The sequence below is a fragment of the Bubalus bubalis genome, chromosome 12 (assembly GCF_019923935.1).
Source record: "Bubalus bubalis isolate 160015118507 breed Murrah chromosome 12, NDDB_SH_1, whole genome shotgun sequence".
Lineage (NCBI taxonomy): Eukaryota > Metazoa > Chordata > Mammalia > Artiodactyla > Bovidae > Bubalus > Bubalus bubalis.
In genome coordinates, this window is record NC_059168.1 from 3,118,347 (window position 1) to 3,141,835 (window position 23,489).

At 41.1% G+C, this 23,489-nt stretch overlaps 1 protein-coding gene across 2 annotated transcripts in view; it reads right to left on the reverse strand.

Annotated features, from left to right (window-relative positions):
* The window catches only part of TMEM131 (transmembrane protein 131), a 180,110-nt gene that overhangs the window by 91,293 nt on the left and 65,328 nt on the right, over positions 1–23,489 (reverse strand). For both annotated transcript variants that reach the window (XM_044925606.2, XM_025260667.3), the window contains exon 4: positions 13,571–13,639. In XM_044925606.2, the coding sequence (XP_044781541.2) occupies positions 13,571–13,639 (69 nt within the window). The remainder of the gene's footprint in view (positions 1–13,570; positions 13,640–23,489) is intronic.

A 23,489-nucleotide genomic window follows, 5' to 3' on the forward strand; every position in this document is an offset into this window, starting at 1 on the left:
GCGTGGTAGCTATCCCACAGTCTGGTTTGCTAGCCGAAGTTAGTTCGCTCAGATTGCCCTCGGGGCATTCAAGTTCCATCCTTACTCTAAGCAATGCAGCCCGCGCCTCCTTGTCCAGCCCCCGCTTGCTAGTGGCGGGTACAGGCGTCTGCGCTGCTTCTCCGTTGGGCTAGTAATCTGTGGGGTTTAATTATTTATTTATTTTTCCTCCCTGTTATGTTGCCCTCTGTGCTTCCAAGGCTAGCCACAGACTCGACAGTGCGAGTGTTTCCTGGTGTTTGGAAACTTCTCTCTTTTTTAAGACTCCCTTCCCGGGATGGAGCTCTGTCTCTACCTCTTTTGTCTCTTTTTTGTCTTTTATATTTTTTCCTACCTCCTTTCGAAGACAATGGGCTGCTTTTCTGGGTGCCTGATGTCCTCTGCCGACATTCAGAAGTTGTTTTATGGAATTTACTCAGCGTTTAAATGTTCTTTTGATGAATTTGTGGGGGAGAAAATGGTCTCCCTGTCCTATTCCTCCGCCATCTTAGGACCGCCCCATAATTTTTTTAAAAAATAATTTTCATTTATCTTTGGCTGTGCCGGGTCTTCACTGCTGTGCAGGCTTCTCAATGTGGTGGTTTGTTGCAGAGCATGGACTCTAGGGCACATGGGCTCACAAGTTGCGGCTCCCAGGCTCTAGAGCACAGGGTCAATAGTTGCTCTGCAGCATGTGGAATCTTCCCAGACCAGGCATCAAACCCAAGTTTCCTGCATTGGCAGGCAAATTCTTTTTACCACTAAGCCAAGGAAGGCCCCATAATTCTTTACATGCAGAATTTTCTAGTCCTGGCCCAATTAAACTAGAAATCACATAAACAGATTCTCTACAAATAAACAGAGCAACATGTGTAAGCAACTCATGGATCAAAGATGAAGTCTGAATGAAAATTAAAAACCACTTGCAAATGAATCAAAATGAAGCAATTAACTATTAAAATTCTGTGGTATACAGTTCAAGTTGTACTTAAAGGAAAATTCATATGTGTAAATATACATATTTAAAAAGAAGAAAGCCTGAAAATTAATGAGCTAAGCATCCATGTCATTAGAAAAATAGCAAATTAAACAATAGAAAGTTGAAGAAAAGAAATAATTGAAATAAGAGTGGAAATCAATGAAGTAAAACACATAAAATAGAGATGATATATGAAGTCAAAAATTACCATTTTGGGGGTAGACTAATAAATTATCAACTACTTGGCAAAACTAAGAAAGAAAAAAGAGAAGGCATAATATCAATATCAGCAGTGATGAAGAAGACACCACTACATCTAAAGTTGTACATTAAGTCACATTTCACTTATTCTCATATTCTGTATCACTGAAACTAACATCAAATGTAACATACCACCACTTTATTCATTTCTTCTGCAGCATCATCTACAGCTGACTCGGACTGTTCTACACATTTTGCCTTTTCCAGGATGGGAGAACAACACCTTCTTTCCATATTAGGACTTTGCTGGTGGCTCAATGGTAAAGAATCTTCCCATACTACCCTAAAAAGTCAGGTTCATATGCATATGGTCCACAAATTATATAAATAAGAACTCTTCACTGTCTTTTGTCAACATTTAACACAGTTTCTAAGGGTCTGATGATGATTTGTGCTGCTTTTCATTTTACACACCATTGAGAATTTCTTTATAATGCTGACATGAAGTTTTGTTGCTGTTGATGTTAAATGCCTTCTGGTGTCTCTGAAGCTTAAACCTAGATATACTCCCCACTCTCAGAGCTCAGCACTGCAGATGCTGCCAGCTCTTGCCCAAAGTGGGAAGGCTGTAGAGAAGATGCACTCTATTAGCAGTCCCTAGGAGGCTGTGCCCACAGATGGCCCTTGAGAGGTGGGTTCCCACAGAAGAGTTTCCTGCTTTGCAGGGAAGCAGAAACCTGGTCCAGAACTGCTCCATGGCTTACAGCCCAGCCATCAGATCAGATCAGTTGCTCAGTCGTGCCCAACTCTTTGCGACCCCATGAATCGCAGCATGCCAGGCCTCCCTGTCCATCACCAACTCCCGGAGTTCACTCAGACTCATGTCCATCGAGTCAGTGATGCCATCTAGCCATCTCATCCTCTGTCGTCCCCTTCTCCTCTTGCCCCCAATCTCTCCCAGCATCAGAGTCTTTTCCAACGAGTCAACTCTTCGCATGAAGTGGCCAAAGTACTGAAGTTTCAGCTTTAGCATCTTTCCTTCCAAAGAAATCCCAGGGCTGATCTCCTTTAGAATGGACTGGTTGGACCTCCTTGCAGTCCAAGGGACTCTCAGCCATCATGAGGCCCTAAATCTTTCTGTAGTTTAAATCTCAGCCACGAGGGAAAGATCCAAAGATGAACCAAGGTTTGTTCCTGAGGCAGGGATGGAGGGCACCCAGAGGCAGGTCTGGAACAATGCATTATGGTGAGGAAGCAGGAGGCCAAGTGTCCTGAGGATCCCCAGTGCATGGGCTTCCTCCTGCCTCAGGAACCAGACCTCTTACCCAACAGACAGGCTCACTGATCTCAGGCAGGGGTCACAGAACCACAAAATAAAAGCAGGTACAGATCCAGCTGGGACTTCAAACTTTGGCCTTGTTGCGACAAGGAGAAGCTTTACAAAGACAACATGGAAGGGAAAACTCTTCTTCCTCAAGCCTTACGCACACATGTAAGTGAAATGAAAATACAGAGAAATAAACATGTCCTCCTTACACCCTGTAAGTTCACCAATTATGCTTTTTCAGCAAACGTGTTTGTGTGTGTGTTAGTCGCTCAATCATGTCCAACTCTGTGATTCCATGGACTGTAGCCCTCCAGGCTCCTCTATTCATGGGATTTTCCAGGCAAGAATACTGGAGTGAGTAGCCATTTCCTCTCCAGGGAACCTTTCCAAATCAGGGACTGAACCTGGGTCTCCTGCACTGAAGGCAGATTCTTTACTGTCTGAGCCATCAGGGAAGCCCCTTCAACAGATATGCTCTTAAAATTCAAATATTTTATACACTACTTGGTAACCAGTGTTTCTCCTATGAATTTGTTCTTAATGATTTTCCTCCTGTGATGTCAGTGCAATCAATCTCAGTTTAGATGAAATAGACATGGTGTCAGACAGACAGGTAATCTGGAGGATCCTTGAAGAAGACTGGACTGAAGATGGCCAGCTACAGGAGAGGACGTGGGTAAGGAAACAAACCTAGAGATGCCAGGAGCCTGGAAGTGGGGGTGGGTCAGAAAGCTTGCTTTGCAGTGCTGCTGAAGTTGGCTGTGCTCTTTTTAGCCACAAAAGAGGGGAGGCCCTGGGCCACACCCTCCAGAAATGAACCCTTGCTCAGGGGAGAAGGGTCATCTCCTATGCTGCTCAGAGACATCCAGAGTATGTCAGCAGGCTATTCCAGTCACACATCTCACGGGAGCAGGCTTTCTGCACAGCTACAGGTCCACATCATGGAAGCAGAGGCCATACTCCTTGGATGGACCTGCCTACAGAGCTCATACAAACAGCCCTCCCTGCCTCTGCCTCACCTCAGCTTCCTTGATAAAGCAGGAGACTAAGGAGAGAGGCCACACTAAAACCGTGGAAAACTATGGCCAAGTACTAATACAAATTTACTTGTAAATAAATAGGCAGTACGTCCGTTTCTTATGTTGCCTAACGAAGTACCACAAACTGAGAGGGTGAAAGTGACACCCATTTATCATCTGACAACTTTGTCAGGCACAGGTCAAGGCAGAGCATGACAGGAGGATCTGCTTGGGGTCTCGGGCATCAAAGCTCAAAGTTCATGCAGGTTGTTGGCAAAGTTTGGGTTGCTCTCAGTATCTGGCCATATGGCCGCTTCATTTTCAAAACCAACACAAGGAAACTCCCTTGCATCAAATACCTCTCAAGCTTCAAACCTCTGACATTTCTGTCTCTGATTGCTACAGCCAGATTTAGAGGGCTTGTGTGATGAGGTCAAGTACCCAGATTACCTCCCCAATCTTAAAGGTCAACTGATTTGGGACTTCAATTACACTTTCAAAATTCTTTACAGCAACGTCTAGGTTAGTGTTAGCTTGAATGATTGGGAGGAGGTGTATGTGCTCCTTAAGGACCAGGAACCTGGAGGCCACCTTAAGACTCCTCCTGTCACAGACATCACGTTCAACTGCTTGGCCAGACAGGTAAGACGTGAAAATAAGACGAAGATTTTCAAAGCTCTGCTAGTGCTGGTCCTGCTTGTTTCCATTATCAGCTGCTTCAAAGTAGGGCCAAGAGGGTTACTGTGAATTATTTAGAGATAAATCAAGCTGATTATACAGCTGTTCTCTGGGCTGACAGGGCAGAGCTTCTGACTAACTGCCCATATTTTACAAGAGTCTGAGACCCAAAAGAATTAGGAAGAAGCACTCATGAATTAGAGACGAGCTTGGAAAGTTAGCTGCAATTTTGTGGTCAATGGCAGTTTTTCTAGCCACAGAAAGATGACAATGCAATGCCACAGAACAGCTGAAAAGATGGCTGAGCAGCTGCCCTCAGACAAACTTTATGAATGGCAGTGACAAAGAGGTCTATTAACATCACTTCTGGCAGGAAGTTGTGCCAAATCAATATGCAGTACTCGGTACCACTCAACTACCACAAAACCCAACCATCGTCTCAAGCACATCTGGTAAAGAATCTGCCTGCCAGTGGAGATATAAGAGATGCAGATTTGATCCCTGGGTCAGGAAGATCCCCTGGAGGAGTAAATGGCAATCCATTCCAGTATTCTTGCTGAGAGAATCCCAGGGCGAGAGGAGCCTGGTGGGCTACAGTCTATGAGATCACAAAGAGCTGGACACGACTGAGCGTCTCAGCACAGCACCCTCAGGCTGAACTGGGGTGTTGGCAGAACAGTGGGAAATTGGAAAGCTAAAAAGCACCAAACAGCCCTTTAGAAGAGACTGCCTACTTGATTTTCTGGGAATACTAGAAAGTGATTAGGGAGAAATGGCTCTCATAAACTGACTTTAACTTGACAGTAAAGACCTCCATTTATAGCAAGTTTACTCGATTTACACTTTTTTAGAAAGCCATTAAGTCTCTCCTTTAAACTTAAGACTTGAAACCAAGATTTTCTGCACTTAATTACATAAACCAAAGAACTCAATGAAACAAGTCCTCACCCAAAGAATCTTTTAAAACTACAGTAAATGTTTGAAAAAAGGAGTTGTTATGGAAACAGAAAAATATTTACCAGCACTGGCATATGTAACTAGGGGGGTGACTAAAGGGGAGAGTGGTCATGTCCAAGGTTTCTCCAGGCTGTTACAGACAGAGAAGTAAAAGGGGAAAGAAAAGAAGGGGAGAGAAAGGTAAGGGAAAGGGAGAAAAGGCAGAATTAAAGAATACATTTAAACAAAATGGATGAAAACAAAGAGAGCCTACTTTTGAAGAAAGTTAGTTTGATCAAACATCGAAGACCTAGCGGACAGTAGGGATGAGCACTGTAATGAGAGGACTCAGGCCATGGAGGTTTAGGCAGCAGCCGCAGAACTCGAGTTGTGTCTTTGCTGAAGGACGGGAAACCATCTTGGATACCCTGGTTGACAACCTGGAGTGGTAAATTTCATCCAATTCAAAAGTTCTTCCAGATACCATACAGGGTGTTTTAAAATGAAGAGTGACTTCTGGTTTAGCAAAAATGACTGCAAGCAGTAGAAACAGTTCACAGAAAACATAAGGCAAAAACTTCAGTGCATAAGTAAAAGTACAGTATAGTGAGCAATGATTTCTGATTACTTAACAAATTCTGGAAAAAAAATAAAATGTTTGGTTAAGGGTACTTCTCAAGTTTTAAAATTACTCAGACATATGAAAGCTAATGAAACATTTACAGCATGGGCATTAATTAAAACTGCACATAGTTGGATCAAGAAGAAAAGGTATAGCAAATGTTTACTGAAGTCCAGCAAATCACTTAAAAACAAAACAAATTTAACTGTAGCAGAAGAAATCAGCAGACAATTTTGTCGGACTTGAAGATAATGTATGGCATGTATTAAGTATGAAATACAGGCTAAATATGTCAAGATAAATAGTGTGTATCACGGATTCGAGCATACTCTGGGAGATAGTGGAGGACAAAGGAGCCTGGCAGGTTATAGTCCCATGGGGTCACAAAGAGTCAGATACAACTTAGCAACTGATCAACAACAAATTCATCTTGATAGTCTGGTCTAGGAAGAGAACAGACATCAAAAGAAACAATTAGAACAATAACTAAAGCTTTGACAGAAGTTAGTAGAGGATGTCAAGTATAATGAAGAATTCAACTCTAGTTTTGATGCCTGATTACAAATAGCTTTCAAGCCCCACAGTGTCCCTTCACCTTATGCCCCACATCTGGGTAAGCCTAAAGGAAAGCCTGTATAGTTTCTCTTGGATCTACTGAGAAATTCAGACCATGTAAGTCCACCCAGCCTCACCCCCTAACCACAGGATTCAAGCCAGTCTCCTTTCTCTGCTCTCTCAAGCCATTTTTCAGACCTTGGGAGCCTACCCTGCTCTCTCCAGAAAGTTTTACTGCATGCTCAGTCGCTAAGTTGTATCCAACTTTTCACAACCCCAAGGATGGTAGTCTGTGAGGCTCCTCTGTCCATGGAATTCTCTAGCAGGATTACTAGAGTGGGTTGCCATTTCCTCCTCCAGGGGATCTTTTGAAACTAGGGATGGAACCCATGTCTTTTGCATTAGCAGGCGGATTCTTTACCACTGAGCCACCTGGTGGATTAGCCTTGACACTAAACCAGCTTTGGGGTGGGGATCCAACCCAGCTCAGTGGAGTGAACACAACAGCACAGAAGCAGGGATGGGGCAGTTCCTGCCTCTGCTAGGCAGGCTGGGGAAGGCATGCGTTAGAAGGCCATCAGCGGTCCTCCAGGCCAGGGAAGTTGTATGGACTTCAGCTGGAGCTGCTGCCCACAGTGGACTACTCTTTCTCTGAGTGAAACCCTGATAATTACAGAGACACCCCCTGGAAGATACATCCACTACCAAACACTGTCCTTGTCTGAGGGGTAGGGTGGGGTGGCTACTTCACCTGTGCCAGGGTGATGACTGTTCTACTCTGAGATTTTTCAAACTAAAGTAAAAGAAGCTTTATTATTCCCTGATGGGCGGAGGCTACAAGAATGTGGGTCTGAAGAGCAGTCAGTCGATTTGCTCCCATCATTGTAGGAAAAAGATACAGGCGGTGAGACAGAAGCAGCCGACAGCAAGCGAGGGGAGATAAGAGACAGGGAGGAGGGTCTGGTACTGGACAACGTGCATCCTGTTGTTTCCAGATCCCACCGCGACTCTAAACTTTCAACAAATATATTACGGTCCTTGGAATTCCTTCTAGTATATCCTCATCTTTGCCTCAACTCTTTGCAGTTAGATTTCTGTCATTTCAAACCAAACAACTACAGCACCGCAGCTGACCAAAATAGAGGAATTACGGCACTCTAATTATTGTTCATTTTCTGAGAATACCAATAATGAGCTTTCCTGGTGGCTCAGGTGGTAAAGAATATGCCTGCAGTGTGTGGAAGACCTGGGTTGGGAAGATCCCCTGGAGTAGGGCATGGCAACCCACTCCAGTATCTTGCCTGGAGAACCCTCATGGACAGAGGAGCCTGGTGAGCTTGGTGCTATGGTTATGGAGAATGCCCTTATATGTGGAGATGTTTGCCAAAACCTACAGGAATGAAATATTATGTCTGCTACAAGTGATTTTTAAAAATCAAGAAAAATATGAACATAGGAAAATTTTTAATTATAGAATTTAGTTTAAAAATATATTTACTATCTGTTCTACTTTTCTGTATGGTTGCATGAAACCATCCATGAAAAATTCCTTTCCAAGAGAGGAGCCTCTTAAAGTATGTGTAACACACCTGGAGCTTTCAAAGAGAGTTTGGCCCTCGCCTTAGCTAACAGACTCCCAACAACAGCTGGCTCTGTGATTGCCCTGCTTCCTTGGAATCCAGTCCGAGGCAACTGTCCCTTCCTGGGTACCTGCCCTTGTACACTGTGGGCCTGCTTAACCAGCTCCTGCAATTATTTTCATGTAAGTCAATTCCTCAAAAACTCTACATACATAAACACATACAGTCATATACTCTCTCTCACACGTACACACACATATAAAAATCTCTGACTGGATCTATTCCTCTGACTGAATCCTAATACACCTGTTCACATTTGCTCCCAACTCCTACTTCTACTGATTCACTTCTGTGAGATCTACTTTACGAGATAAAAACAAACTCTGTTCAGGGCTCTCAGGCTGGACACAGACAAGTCTAAATTAAGGACAGAATTTGTTTTTCATTTCGACTTCTGGCAGCAGCACATAAACGTGCTGCTTCGGGAAGCAGTCCAGTGTGACTGTGCTGTCCCTAAGAGCGCACGTGCGGCTTCACGCACTCTTCCTGTGTGACCTGACCCTTGTCTATCCTGGGTTCCTCTGTCTGTTCGCACATGTTCACCACAGCATCCACAGCTGCTCTCAGCTCAGGACACTTCCAGTTCTCTGGGGTCAGCACCAGTCTCTTAAAGAACTCTCATTTATGTCCTTTCTGGTTGTACATCAATTCACTGATTCCTATCTGTTCTCTGTGCATGACACTCAATTATTCTCTAGACTAAATCTTAACTAAAAAGGTTTCACATTTTGCATATCTTTTCATCTCATTATTTTGGACTCTCTTCTGAAAGTCACGGCTGTGTCTAAAGCATTAGTTTCAGTACTGATTACAAAACAAAAAGTTTAAAACAATAAATGAATTTTAAAAATGCATACATAGTATAAAATAAAATTTGACGGAATAAAAAAAGGCATGGTATATTATGTTTAGAAAGGAGGTTATAAAATAGTTTATGTTCAGAAAATATTGTTATATTTCTGTAACTCAATAAATAAATACAGATACACAGAAAAAGGACTTAAAGGATAAAAGTTCAGTGTTAATGTTTCTGAGTGGCTGGATTACTGGTAATTTTTTTCTTCTTTCTCTTAATAAGCATTTTCTAAGTTTACTACAGTGAATATGTATGGCTACTGCATCAGGCAAAACCCCAGCAAATTCTGCAGTAGTGATTTAATAATTTGTGGTCTAGAAGAGGAATTCACTAGCTCTTAAGGATTCAGATATGGACTTGGAGGGGGATGGCTATAAAACCCTTGAACATGTATGCAAAATGTTATTTTGTGTGTATGTAAGCATTGGGGAAAGGAAGGAAGAGGTTGCCATAGCTTTCATCTGTTCTTAAAAAAAACACAACACCATGATCCAGAAAGGGTTAAAACTAGTCTAGAATTTTGCTTGACTTTATCTCAATTTCTTCTATTTGGAGGATGGTGTATTTTTTAAAGTGTTGAGTGACAGATAATTTGAAATAGGCATTACCAATTCCGATTCAGATATTTAGTATACCTGAACACTTCTTTATCTTAAAGGATTCGTGAAATTTTTAAAACTCCCTTTAAAAAATGAAGTGAAAAACACTGGGTATAACTTCCGAAACAATCTCTCTAGAATGGTTATTGCTAAGCTTTTCAAAATAAGAAAACTCACTACATTAGATTTTAAGTTTTGCTACTGTCCATTGATCTCATCTGTCCCCAGGCTCATGGTATCATCATAAACATGGCACTTGCCACAGTCCTAGACTGAAGCTCATCAGCCTCTCTTCTGATTCACTCAGGATGAGAACAAACTTAAGACAATTTTACTCAACATTGTTTTTAAAAAATAATGAACTTTCTTGCTGAAGATCAAAGTGCATGGCATGTTTCATTAAATATCTTGCATTTGACAGAAAGAGACTGGGTCACATTAAAAACTCTATGTTTTCTTGCCTCAACATTGTACCTCAACTTTTTTACAGGACAGGAACAAGAGTGATGTATTTCCTATCTGAACATTATGGTCTTTAAATCCAACACCCACAAGTCAGTTTTACTCTTCATATAACAACTATTTGCAAACGCTGATTCCATCTACCGGTACAGAAGGAAGCATACAAACTTCTCTTTATCCCCTCCAAAATCCATGATCTTTATAAGAATATAAACACCTAAGAAGATGGAGTTGCTAGCACATAGCTCTTCTGCTTGGAGAAGGACATGGCAACCCACTCCAGTACTCTTGCCTGGAAAATCCCATGAACGGAGGGGCCTGGTAGGCTACAGTCCATGGGGTTGCGAAGAGTTGGACATGACTGAGCGACTTCACTTTCACTTTTCACTTTCATGCACTGGAGCAGGCAATGGCAACCCACTCCAGTATTCTTGCCTGGAGAATCCCAGGGACAAAGGAGCCTGGTGGGCTGCCGTCTATGGGGTCTCACAGAGTCAGACACAACTGAAGTGACTTAGCAGCAGCTCTTCTGCTAACTGCTCTACCATGGTTCTATACAAGTATGACTGATATAGTCGAGTACTCTAGGTTTGAGATTGTAAAGAAATTATTTAAATTTAGTGTCTTTACTAGTAGAAAATGGTTAATGACAACTCTGACAACATTAAAAAGAAATGACAGTATTTTCATTTATTGACTCAATAGATCTGCGTACAGTTCCTATTACCTATCCCTTTAAATTATTTTCTTCTCATAAATGCTGGAGAGGGTATAGAGGAAAGGGAAGCCGCCTACACTGCTGGTGGAAATGTAAATTAGTATAGCTACTAGTAGGTTCCTTAAAAAACTCTAAAAATAGATCTACAATATGATCCAGCAAGTCCATTCCTGGGCATATATCCAGAGAAAACCATAATTCATAAAGATATGTGCACCCCAATGTCCACTGCAGCACTATTTACAATATCCAAGACATGGAAGCAACCTAGCTGCCCATCAGCAGAGGAATGGATAAAGAACATGTGGTACATATATACATGGCATATTACTCAGTCATTAAAAAACGAAACAATGCTATTTGCAGTAACATGGATGGACCTAGAGATTATTCTAGATTGCCATACTGAGTGAAGTCAGAGAAAGACAAATATCATATGGTATCGCTTATATGTGGAATCTGAAAAAATGGTATAAATGAACTTATTCACAAAACAGAAACAGAGTAACAGATGGAGAAGAAAAACTTAGAGTCACCAGGGGGAAAAGAGGGGTTAGGATAAACTGGGAGATTGGGTACTGACGTATACACACTACTATATATAAAACAGATGATAAGGAATTAATAAGGACCTACTGAAAGATGCTGCTGTGAAAGTGCTGCACTCTATATACCAGCAAATTTGGAAAACTCAGCAATGGCCACAGGTCTGGAAAAGGTCAGTTTTCATTCCAATCCCAAAGAAAGGCAATGCCAAAGAATGCTCAAACTACCACACAACTGCACTCATCTCACACGCTAGTAAACTAATGCTTAAAATTCTCCAAGTCAGGCTTCAGCAATATGTGAACTGTGAACTTCCAGATGTTCAAGCTGGATTTAGAAAAGGCAGAGGAACCAGAGATCAAATTGCCAACATCGACTGGATCATCGAAAAAGCAAGAGAGTTCCAGAAAAACATCTATTTTTGCTTTATTGACTATGCCAAAGCCTTTGACTGTGTGGATCACAATAAACTGTGGAAAATTCTTCAAGAGATGGGAATACCAGACCACCTGACCTGCCTCTTGAGAAATCTGTATGCAGGTCAGGAAGCAACAGCTAGAACTGGACATGGAACAACTGACTGGATCCAAATAGGAAAAGGAGTACGTCAGGGCTGTATATTGCCACCCTGCTTATTTAACTTATATGCAGAGTACATCATGAGAAATGCTGGGCTGGAGGAAGCACAAGCTGGAATCAAGATTGCCGGGAGAAATATCAATCACCTCAGATATGCAGATGACACCACCCTTATGTCAAAAAGTGAAGAACTAAAGAGCCTCTTGATGAAAGTGAAAGAGGAGAGTGAAAAAGTTGGCTTAAAGCTCAACATTCAGAAAACTAAGATCATGGCATCTGGTCCCATCTCTTCATGGCAAATAGATGGGGAAACAGTAGAAACAATGTCAGACTTTATTCTTCTGGGCTCCAAAATCACTGCAGATGGTGATTGTAGCCATAAAATTAAAAGACGCTTACTCCTTGCAAGGAAAGTTATGACCAACCTAGACAGCATATTCAAAAGCAGAGACATTACTTTGCCAACAAAGGTCCGTCTAGTCAAGGCTGTGGTTTTTCCAGTGGGCATGTATGGATGTGAGAGTTCGGCTATAAAGAAAGCTGAGTACAGAAGAATTGATGGTTTTGAACGGTGGTGTTGGAGAAGACTCTTGAGAGTCCCTTGGACTGCAAGGAGATCCAACCAATCCATCCTAAATGAGATCAGTCCTGGGTGTTCATTGGAAGGACTGATGTGGAAGCTGAAACTCCAATACTTTGGCCACCTGATGCAAAGCGCTGACTCACTTGAAAAGACCTTGATGCCGGGAAAGATTGAGGGCAGGAGGAGAAGGGGACGACAAAGGATGAGATGGCTGGATGGCATTACCAACTCGATGAACATGGGTTTGGCACCGACTCGATGGACATGGGTTTGGGTGGACTCCGGAAGTTGGTGATGGACAGGGAGGCCTGGGGTGCTGCAATTCATAGGGTCGCAAAGAGTCAGACATGACTGAGCGACTGAACTGAACTGTATAGCACAGGGAACTCTACTCGATACCCTGTAGTGGCCTAAAAGAGCAAAGAATCTAAAAAAGAATGGATATATGCACATGTGTAACTGATTCACTTTGCTGTACACTTGAAACTAACACAACATTGTAAATCAATCTTACTCTAATAAAAATTATAAAAAAAGACAGGCAAACAAAAAAATTTAAGTTAAAAAAATCATCTTCTTCTGTTTACTTATCAGAGTAGCATTACTCTAGTAGTTATATCATTTAAGATGCTCTCTTTTCCTAACTGCTAAATTGAGTTGGAACCAAATATAGGTTGAAGACTTGTCTTCCCCTCAGGGTACCTGAGATGTGCAAAACCCAAGACCCAGAGGTAGAAGGTAAGCAGAAACATGGTTTGAGGAAGTAATTCTGTGGTTGAACCACAGCTTCCTATAGGATCTGCTTTTGTTTGGCTTACTGGGTTGATAATATTATTTATTTGATGACATATAAAAGTTTGTACCTTACAAGTATATGTATCAAACGAACTAATATATTCTTCTATATCCACAAGGAAAAAGTGTTAAATAATAAAGATGGAAATTAAGTGCTAATCAGAAAGGTAACCCTAAGTTTAATGTTGCTTCTAAAGATAGGATCCTCTGAACCAGACACTCCAAAGTGTAAATATTTTTTGAACTTCAAAATTTAAAAGAGTATATGCTAGACTCATAATAGACACTTACTTCCCATGTTCAAACTGTATTCAAGGTTATTTACTTTCCTGATGACTTGAACATGTAACTTTCTCATTCAAGATATCACAGGCAAAAGCCAAGACACATGCATGCATAAAATACATGTAATGGTTTAATGGAAAACTGTGGTTAAAAAAAACAACTCTGAACTTACTGTTCATGGAAATCCAGCATTGGTGGCTCAAACCGTATAGGTCTGCAATTACCCCGGTACAAAGATATACTGTAAGTAAAAAGAAAACAGTGTTAAGAAGCAATTTTTCAAACTATGTATTTCCCTAAACCAAAGTCGACACTTGAGTTTTTTTCATGAGAGAGTATCTAGAAAAATGGAGTCTAATGTATTAGAAATATGTGTTACTTTTTATATTAGAATAAATCAATAAATGCATGTTTTTAAAAAAGAAAAAAAACAAGTATTTTTCCTATTCAAAGGTACATGGAAACAGAAAATACTCTGGTAGACTGCTGAAATTTATTTGGCTGATGTAACTGATAACTATATACCTTACATGTTCATTTGGATTTTCTGACAGAGGTACAATGAACAATAGTTAACACAACTAACTGTACCTGGAGGCAATATATATAGAAAAAACCCTGCGATCCCATTTTAACTAAAGTGGCAAAGAACTAAACAAAAATCAATTTGGGGATAGAAGTTTCCAGGAACTGAAATATCTTTAATCTGAGAGTTCAGGACATACTGATCTATGACGTCTTGGCCTAAAGATCTGAGTATCATTTCTAACTATTTCACTTGATATTAGAACTTCTCACTAAAATAGATCCCTGACTAGCAAACCTACTAGACATTATCACAACCAAATATTGATGCAAAGTATAAATGACTTTGGTGGGGGTGATCCACGTACCTAAAGTCATCTGTTTAGAAACTAAGAAAGTGAGAAAGTTGGCCACTAAAGTTTCTAAATAGTAGATTATCTTTCTGTTGCATTTTAAGAAATGATGGAAGGGCAAAACTTATTTTTGTGAGACTATTTTATTTCATTACCTCCATAATTCAGAAGAGCACAAGCTTCAAATGATAGAGCAATTTCATTTAGGAAATACATTAGAAATTAACAAGAACATACAGAAAATGTAGAAAATCTAGCTTTAATTCAATTCAATACAGAGTAAATATTTTAAGCAGTGGAATAATTGAGCTTAAAGAAATAAGGTTAAAGGTGTTTTCGGTCTCACCAATTAGGACCATTCCTCTGTGCTGCTTGATAATCTTCTACATGTGTTGAGCATTAAAGATGACAAACACAAGAAGGGAAAGGCCAAGTGTAAGATTATACTTTACTAGAGCACAAAACTAAAGACACTGGGACAACGAAAGCACAATTCCTCACAAGACAGCTGCCACGTTATAGCCAGAGGTACAGAATCTATTCCCTGTTGATTTCTGCTCTTCTTAAAAAACATACTATAAGAATACTCTTCTGCTCCTTTAAAATAATGATGCTGATCAGTTCACCAGTTTTAACAGTATGAACCTCAAACTTACCTAAACCTCCATCCAATCAAGAAAAAAGTGCAATGTAAGAAGTAACTATGTATAAGTCATTAATTCATATATATTAACACTGTGTTAGAAGCTAGAGATACAAAGGAGGTTAAGACATTTTTTTTTCTCTCACAAAACTGAGAACTGCAAGTGGAAATGTCTGAAGTGGTCAGGGAAGGGGGGCAGAAAAGTGCACACCCCATTCGCTTGACACAAATAGCCTGAATGTCAGGGGCTGTCCAGTGGCTGCGGCTATGGGAACACGGCACAGAGCCTGTTCTCATGGCACGAACATCCCAGTAGGAAAAACAAACGTGGAACCTATCACGTGATGATGTCCAACATATAAAGACAGATCAAATACAGCAGGAAACAGAGACGGTCTCTCTGAGGAGGGACACTGGAGTTGAGAGCGGAGAGGTGAAGATCAGAAGAAGAAAGCAGGCATGTCCTTGGCGTGCTGAGGAACAGGGAGGCTGAACTGGCTGGAGTGCTGGAAGCAGGGGGAAGAGACCAGAACTGAGATGAGAGAGGTACAGAGGCCAGGTCTCATTGTAGGAGTTTGGATTCTATTCTCAGTGTAACAATAAGCCTCTATGTGTTTGAAGCAAGGAAGTAACATGACCTTTAAACTAACACATTTAAAAGGTCAATTCCTGCTGCTGTGTGAAGAAGACTGCAGAAGCCCAAGAGGGAAGCCCTGTAGTTGTTCAGAGAGGAGGGGACGGTCACCGCGGCCCAGGGTGACGGCAAGAGAAGGTGGTGGAAGCTACAGACATCGTGCTGAGGGACTGACTGTGGAGAGTAAGGGAAAGGAGACAGGCATCAGGATGACTTAAGATTCTGGCCTGAGAAACTGGATCCTCAGCCATGACAGGAGAGAGTGGGCTGGAAGCAGGGAAGGGTAGTGGGTAGGGATTCAGGAGTATTGTTTCAGACATTTACACTTATCTAGATGGATATGTCAAGTACACAGATATTAATAGATACTCATGGTTACTGCTTTATACTAAAAAGTTACTGATTGAAGGAACTGATCGTAAATCTAGTTATTTTGTTGAGTCAATTCTAACAATCTACAGATTCTCTTATACTTTCCCCTGCCATTGTATGTGGTGTTGCTAAGATGACCGCTATCTTGGATTATCTCTATAGACATATCAGCTGCAAGTAACAACAATTCTATTTCTTCCTTTTAAATCCTCAGACCTTGTTTTCCTTTGTTATGCCTCACATGGGCTAAGACCTGCCATAAAATGTTCCAAAGAGGTGGTGTCCAGCAACTGTGACTGTGACATTTACAGGATGCCCCCGATATGAGAGAGAGGGAACAATATATAAAAGGTGGCTACCTCATAAATAAATGTGCATTTTCAAGACAACAGCAGATCTGTATCTAAGGAAGAATTCAACAGTTGAGTGGGTACAACACAAATTGTCATAGGCATATAAACTTATTTTAACAAAACCAAAAATCCAACAACATAGCTCTTGTGTACCCACAGCTGACTGAAATGGTCACTACTGTTTATTTAGAATGGCCATGACACTGTTGAGTGCTTTAAAAAGCAAATGTCTACGGATCCATAAGGGTGAAAAATAAACTGGAGAAGCAGTATGAAAAATGGTGCCCTTTGTCACTTCCAAAGAAACAGAATCTGAGACATTAAAAAAGTAATACATGATCTTATATTTTCTGCAGTGATTGCATTTGTTTTCGAAGCCTCAATATAATTTTTTATTTTCATGAAAATATTAACTGCTTATTTTGAGATAAGGAGATGAATAAGGACTATTTTCTGATTTCAAGTGACAGAACAACTGGAGAGATACAAGAAATCTATGTTTCTTGGTGAACTGTCAAGGTCAAAGTTAAGCATACAGTTCAGTTCAGTTGCTCAGTCATTACTGACTCTTTGCGACCCCATGGACCGCAGCACGCCAGGCCTCCCTGTCCATCACTGACTCCCAGAGTCCACCCAAACCCATGTCCATGGAGTCAGTGATGCCATCCAACCATCTCATGCTCTGTTGTCCCCTTCTGCTCCTGCCTTCAATCTTTCCCAGCATCAGAGTCTTTTCAAATGAGTCAACTCTTTGTATCAGGTGGCCAAAGTATTGGAGTTTCAGCTTCCACATCAGTCCTTCCAATGAACACCCAGGACTTATCTCATTTAGGATGGACTGGCTGGATCTCCTTGCAGTCCAAGGGACTCTCAAGAGTCTTCTCCAACACCACCGTTCAAAACCATCAATTCTTCTGTACTCAGCTTTCTTTATAGATCAACTCTCACATCCATACATGACCACTGGAAAAACCACAGCCTTGACTAGACGGACCTTTGTTGGCAAAGTAATATGCTGTCTAGGTTGGTCATAACTTTCCTTGCAAGGAGTAAGCGTCTTTTAATTTTATGGCTACAATCACCATCTGCAGTGATTTTGGAGCCCAGAAGAATAAAGTCTGACATTGTTTCTACTGTTTCCCCATCTATTTGCCATGAAGAGATGGGACCAGATGCCATGATCTTAGTTTTCTGAATGTTGAGCTTTAAGCCAACTTTTTCACTCTCCTCTTTCACTTTCATCAAGAGGCTCTTTAGTTCTTCACTTTTTGACATAAGGGTGGTGTCATCTGCATATCTGAGGTGATTGATATTTCTCCCGGCAATCTTGATTCCAGCTTGTGCTTCCTCCAGCCCAGCATTTCTCATGATGTACTCTGCATATAAGTTTAATAAGCAGGGTGGCAATATACAGCCCTGACGTACTCCTTTTCCTATTTGGATCCAGTCTGTTGTTCCATGTCCAGTTCTAGCTGTTGCTTCCTGACCTGCATACAGATTTCTCAAGAGGCAGGTCAGGTGGTCTGGTATTCCCATCTCTTGAAGAATTTTCCACAGTTTATTGTGATCCACACAGTCAAAGGCTTTGGCATAGTCAATAAAGCAAAAATAGATGTTTTTCTGGAACTCTTTTGCTTTTTCCATGATCCAGTCGATGTTGGCAATTTGATCTCTGGTTCCTCTGCCTTTTCTAAATTCAGCCTGAACATCTGGAAGTTCATGATTCATGTATTGTTGAAGCCTGGCTTAGAGAATTTTTAGGATTACTTTGCCAGCATGTGAGATGAGTGTAATTGTGTAGTAGTTTGAACATTCTTTGGCATTGCCTTTCTTTGGGATTGGAATGAAAACTGACCTTTTCCAGACCTGTGGCCACTGCTGAGTCTTCCAAATTTGCTGGCATATTGAGTGCAGCACTTTCACAGCATCATCTTTCAGGATTGGGAATAGCTCAACTGGAATTCCATCACCTCTACTAGCTTTGTTCATAGTGATGCTTTCTAAGGCCCACTTGACTTCACATTCCAGGATGTCTGGCTCTAGGTGAGTGCTCACACCATCATGATTATTAGCATACAAGATCTTCCCAAATAAAGCACAAAGTACCTTCTGAGAGCTTTGGGAATGTGCATGAACTATGAAATTTAAAATGTTTTCCTAGGGGTAATTACTACCTAAACCAAAGGTACTCTTTGGCCCAGTATTTCTTAACGAATGATTTGTGGTCTACCTACATCTTAATCATCTAGGATGCTTGTAGAAATGCAGATTCCAGGGCTCTGCACCTCTGGAATCTGATTGCTTACTTCTAGTATGGAGCCCAGAGAACACCCCTGGACCACAGAGGAAGAAAGAAAGAAAAACTCAAAAGCAAACAAAGCCCCCAGTGTATTAGAACAGTAAGAGAAAACGCCGTAGTCTGCTCATATCGCCTTCTTAGTGCCAGGCTGCGGCAGCGCTGCACTGAGAGGGCCCCTACCGCAGTTTCTCTAGGGGCGGAGTCAGCCCAAGGGAGACATTGAGCTCCCCTAGTGCTGTGGGGAGATGAAAGGACATCCAGGATTCTGAGGCCCAAAGAACCCCACATAGACTGAACTTGAAAAGGCACATTCTGATTAAATTGTCACAAGTCAAAGAGAGACTCTTGAAAGCAGCAGAAGTGACACATCACACACAAGGAGCACACCCCACCACACAGACCACAGCAGGCCCCCATCTGTGGCTTCATATTCTGCAGTTTCAGTTACATGCATTCAACCGCGGTCTGAAAACACTAAATGAAAAATTCCAGAAATAAAGAATGCTTACGTTTTAAACTGCACACCTCTCTGAGGAACACGAGGCAACTTCGTGTGTCTGGCTCTGCCCTGAGACATGACTCCCTTTTGTCCCTTGTACCCTTCTGTACGTGTGACCTAGTGTCAGTATAAGAAAAAGTGGAGTATATTCAGTGTTCGGTACCACCTGCAGTAACAGAGCAGTGTCTGAAATGTATGTCCCACAGATAAGGAGGAGCTACTGTACAAGTGGATTTCTCAATAGAAATTTTGTAGGCAGAGAGACAGTGGAATGACATATTTAAAATATTGAAAAGAAAATAACTATCAAACAACAATACAATACCCAGCAAAGCCATCAATCAGAAATGAAGGAGAGACTTCACTGAACAAACAAAATTTTGGGGGGAGGGTAGTTCACTCTAGCCCCTTCTAATAAATATTTCTTTACTTTTTAAAATAAAAGTCATTAGCAGACCAATTGAAAAAATTAAAATAAGGTCTGTAGATTAAACACTACTATATGTAAATGCTAATTTCCTGATTTTACTGTGATTTATAAAATAATATACATATTTATAAGAAATATACATTGAAGTGTTTAGGGGTAAAAGAGTATCATGTCTACAACTGAGTCTGAAAAAATTCAGAAAAATAATTACACATATACATATATATAGATAGATAGGGAAAGAGAGACAAGGAAAGAAGTGGTGGAGAGGGAGATGATGACCAAGCAAATGTGGTAAAATGTTACTAGGGGAATCAATCTAGGTCAGTAGCACAATTCTTTGTACTATTTTTGCATTTGTTTTCTAAAGTTATTTCAAAACAAATGGTTAAAAAATTAAATATAAACTGAAAACTACAGTACATTTCTTGTAGACAATATATGCTTAGGTCTTTCCTTAATATAGTCTGACAATTAGTGTTGAAACCTCTCAGAGTTACTGCAATATTTGATATGGTTGGGATTAAGTCTACCATCAAATTACTACAGTCTTCAAGATGTATGCAAAGTAGTACTATTCTTTGCACATATGTCAGTTCATGTACAGCTAAAAGCTCCAGAGCTATAAAATAAATGTTAAGTACATACCCAAATGAAATCTTAAAAAACAATTTAAGAACATTAACTTTTTCACAGAATTTAAAACAGATATTAGCAAGTTCTGGATCTGACCTACAACGTTCTAGATGCTGATGGTTAACCGCAGGCAACCAAAATGGCTGTACTCAGTATTAGTGAAAAGCAAACTATACAATTAAAGAACCCCAACCATCCTAAACTTGAAAAGTACTCCCTAGTCCAGTGTTTTTGGCTTTTATCCTACAGGTACCAGGAAACTTAAAAGATCAGAGGACTCTGGTTCTTCTTGTGGACACTGCATATATACATACACACACAGATATACACATGTATTTCTTTCTACCTAACTGCACACAGTAACAATTCCAGCTGTTATAAAAACACAATATAATAACATCAACACTGCACCCAACATCAGACACCTGCACTAGCTGTTCATCTGCTGAAACGCTCTGCCCTAAGACTTCACCAGGTAAGCTGAAACATCACTTCAGAGAGACCTTCTTATGGTCAAATCTGAAGAAGTAATAGAGTCTTGTCTATCCCAGACTTCTCTTGAGCTGACATTTTGTTCATTTACTTGGTGGCCTGCAGTTTTCCCCATTAGCAGACAGGTTGTACCAGGGCAGGAGTCTTGACTATCTGGTCTATTTAGCTCTGTGCTAGTTTTAAAATATGATCACAGATTCTCTGATTGGCCTCTCTTCAAGTAGTGGGGGCTTAATTCTGCTTTCCTTGGGGGTAACTTCCCATGAATAAAACATGGTGGACGTGGCTGTGTGTGATTTCCAGGACTCAATTAGAAAAGACATCATGGCTTTCTCCTTGTGCTCTCTATTCGATCTCCTGCTCTAGCGTCATCAGCTGCTGTGACACATAGCACAGAGGTCCTCGTGGTAAAGAATGAAGGTCTCTTGCCAACAGCCAGCAAGGAACTGGGGCCTTTTGCTAATGTTTCGTGAGTGAGCCATCTTGGAGAGGACCCACTGGGCCTACATCTTCAGATGCCTGCAACTCCAAATCATGTCTAGGCTGGAATCACATGACAGACCCTCGTGAAAGCCCCAACTACTCAGCCAGAATTGTTCTCAAGTTTCTTACTCAGAAACAGAAAGATAACTGCCGCTTTAAGCTTCTAGGTTTGGAGGTAATTTATTACAAAGCAACAGACAACAAACACAATGACTGAATCACCAATTCTTACTATAATGCCTGGTGTATGTAAAGATCCCAGTAAATGTTTGCTGAATGACTCAACAAATTTGCTGAATAACCAACAAAATTGTGGGTGTTAGCAAACACGCACAATTCAGTTCAGTCGCTCAGTCGTGTCTGACTCTTTGCGACCCCATGGACTGCAGCACACCAGGCCTCTCTGTCCATCACCAACTCCCGGAGTTTACCCAAACTCATGTCCATTCAGTTGGTGATACCATCCAACCATCTCATCCTTTGTCATCCCCTTCTGCTCCTGCCTTCAATCTTTTCCAGCATCAGGGTCTTTTCAAATGAGTCAGTTCTTCACATCAGGTGGCCAAAGTATTGGAGTTTTAGCTTTCACATCAGTCCTTCCAGTGAATATTCAGGACTGATTTCCTTTAGGATGGACTGGTTGGATCTCCTTGCAGTCCAAGGGACTCTCAGGAGTCTTCTCCAACACCACAGTTCAAAAGCATCAATTCTTTGGTGCTCAGCTTTCTTTATGGTCCAACTCTCAAATCCATACATGACTACTGGAAAAATCATAGCTTTGACTAGATGGACCTTTGGTGGCAAAGTAATGTCTCTGCTTTTGAATATGCTAAGTTGGTCATAACTTTTCTTCTAAGGAGCAAGCGTCTTTTAATTTCATGGCTTCAATCACCATCTGCAGTGATTCTGGAGCCCAAAAACATAAAGTCTGTCACTGTTTCCACTGATTCACCATCTGTTTGCCATGAAGTGATGGGACCGGATGCCATGATCTTCGTTTTCTGAATGTTGAGCTGTAAGCCAACTTTTTCACTCTCCTCTTTTGCTTTCATCAAGAGGCTCTTTAGTTCTTCTTTGCTTTCTGCCATAAGTGTGGCATCATCTGCATATCTGAGGTTACTGATATTTCTCCTGGCAATCTTGATTCCAGCTTATGCTTCATCCAGCCCAGCATTTCTCATGATGTACTCGCAAATAAGTTAAATAAGCAGGGTGACAATATACAGCCTTAACGTACTCCTTTCTTGATTTGGAACCAGTCTGTTGTTGCATGTCCAGTTCTAACTGTTGCTTCTTGACCTGCATATAGGTTTCTCAGGAGGCAGGTCAGGTGGTCTGGTATTCTCACGTCTTTAAGAATTTTCCAGAGTTTGTTGTGATCCACATAGATGTTTTTCTGAAACTCTATTGCTTTTTCGATGATCCAACGGACGTTGGCAATATGATCTCTGGTTCCTCTGCCTTTTCTAAAACCAGCTTGAACATCTCGAAGTTCACGTACTGCTGAAGCCTGGCTTCACGTATTGCTGAAGCCTGGCTTAGAGAATTTTGAGCATTACTTTACTAGCGTGTGAGATGAGTACAATTATGCAGTAGTTTGAGCATTCGTTGGCATTGCCTTTCTTTGGGATTGGGATGAAAACTGACCTTTTCCAGACCTGTGGCCACTGCTGAGTTTTTCAAATTTGCTGGCATATTGAGTGCAGCACTTTCACAGCATCATCTTTTAGGATTTGAAATAGCTCAACTGGAATTCCATCACCTCCACTAGCTTTGTTCATAGTGATGTTTCCTAAGGCCCACTTTACTTTGCATTCCAGGATGTCTGGCTCTAGATCAGTGATCACACCATCGTGATTATCTGGGTCATGAAGATCTTTTTCTGTATAGTTCTGTGTATTCTCACTACCTCTTCTTGATATCTTCTGCTCTGTTAGGTCCATACCATTTCTGTCCTTTATCGAGCCCATCTTTGCATGAAATGTTCCCTTGGTATCTCTGATTTTCTTGAAGAGATCTCTAGTCTTTCCCATTCTATTGTTTTCCTCTATCTCTTTGCATTGATCAGTGAGGAAGGCTTTCTTATCTCTCCTTGCTATTCTTTGGAACTCTGCATTCAGATGCTTATATCTTTCCTTTTCTCCTTTGCTTTTCGCTTCTCTTCTTTTCTCAGCTATTTGAAAAGCCTCCTCAGACAACCAATTTGACTTTTTGCATTTCTTTTTCTTGGAAACGATCTTGATCACTGCCTCCTGTACAGTGTTACAAACCTCTGTCCATAGTTCTTCAGGCACTCTGTCTATCAGATCTAATCCCTTGAATCACTACTACTGTATAATCGTAAGGGATTTGATGTAAGTCATACCTGAATG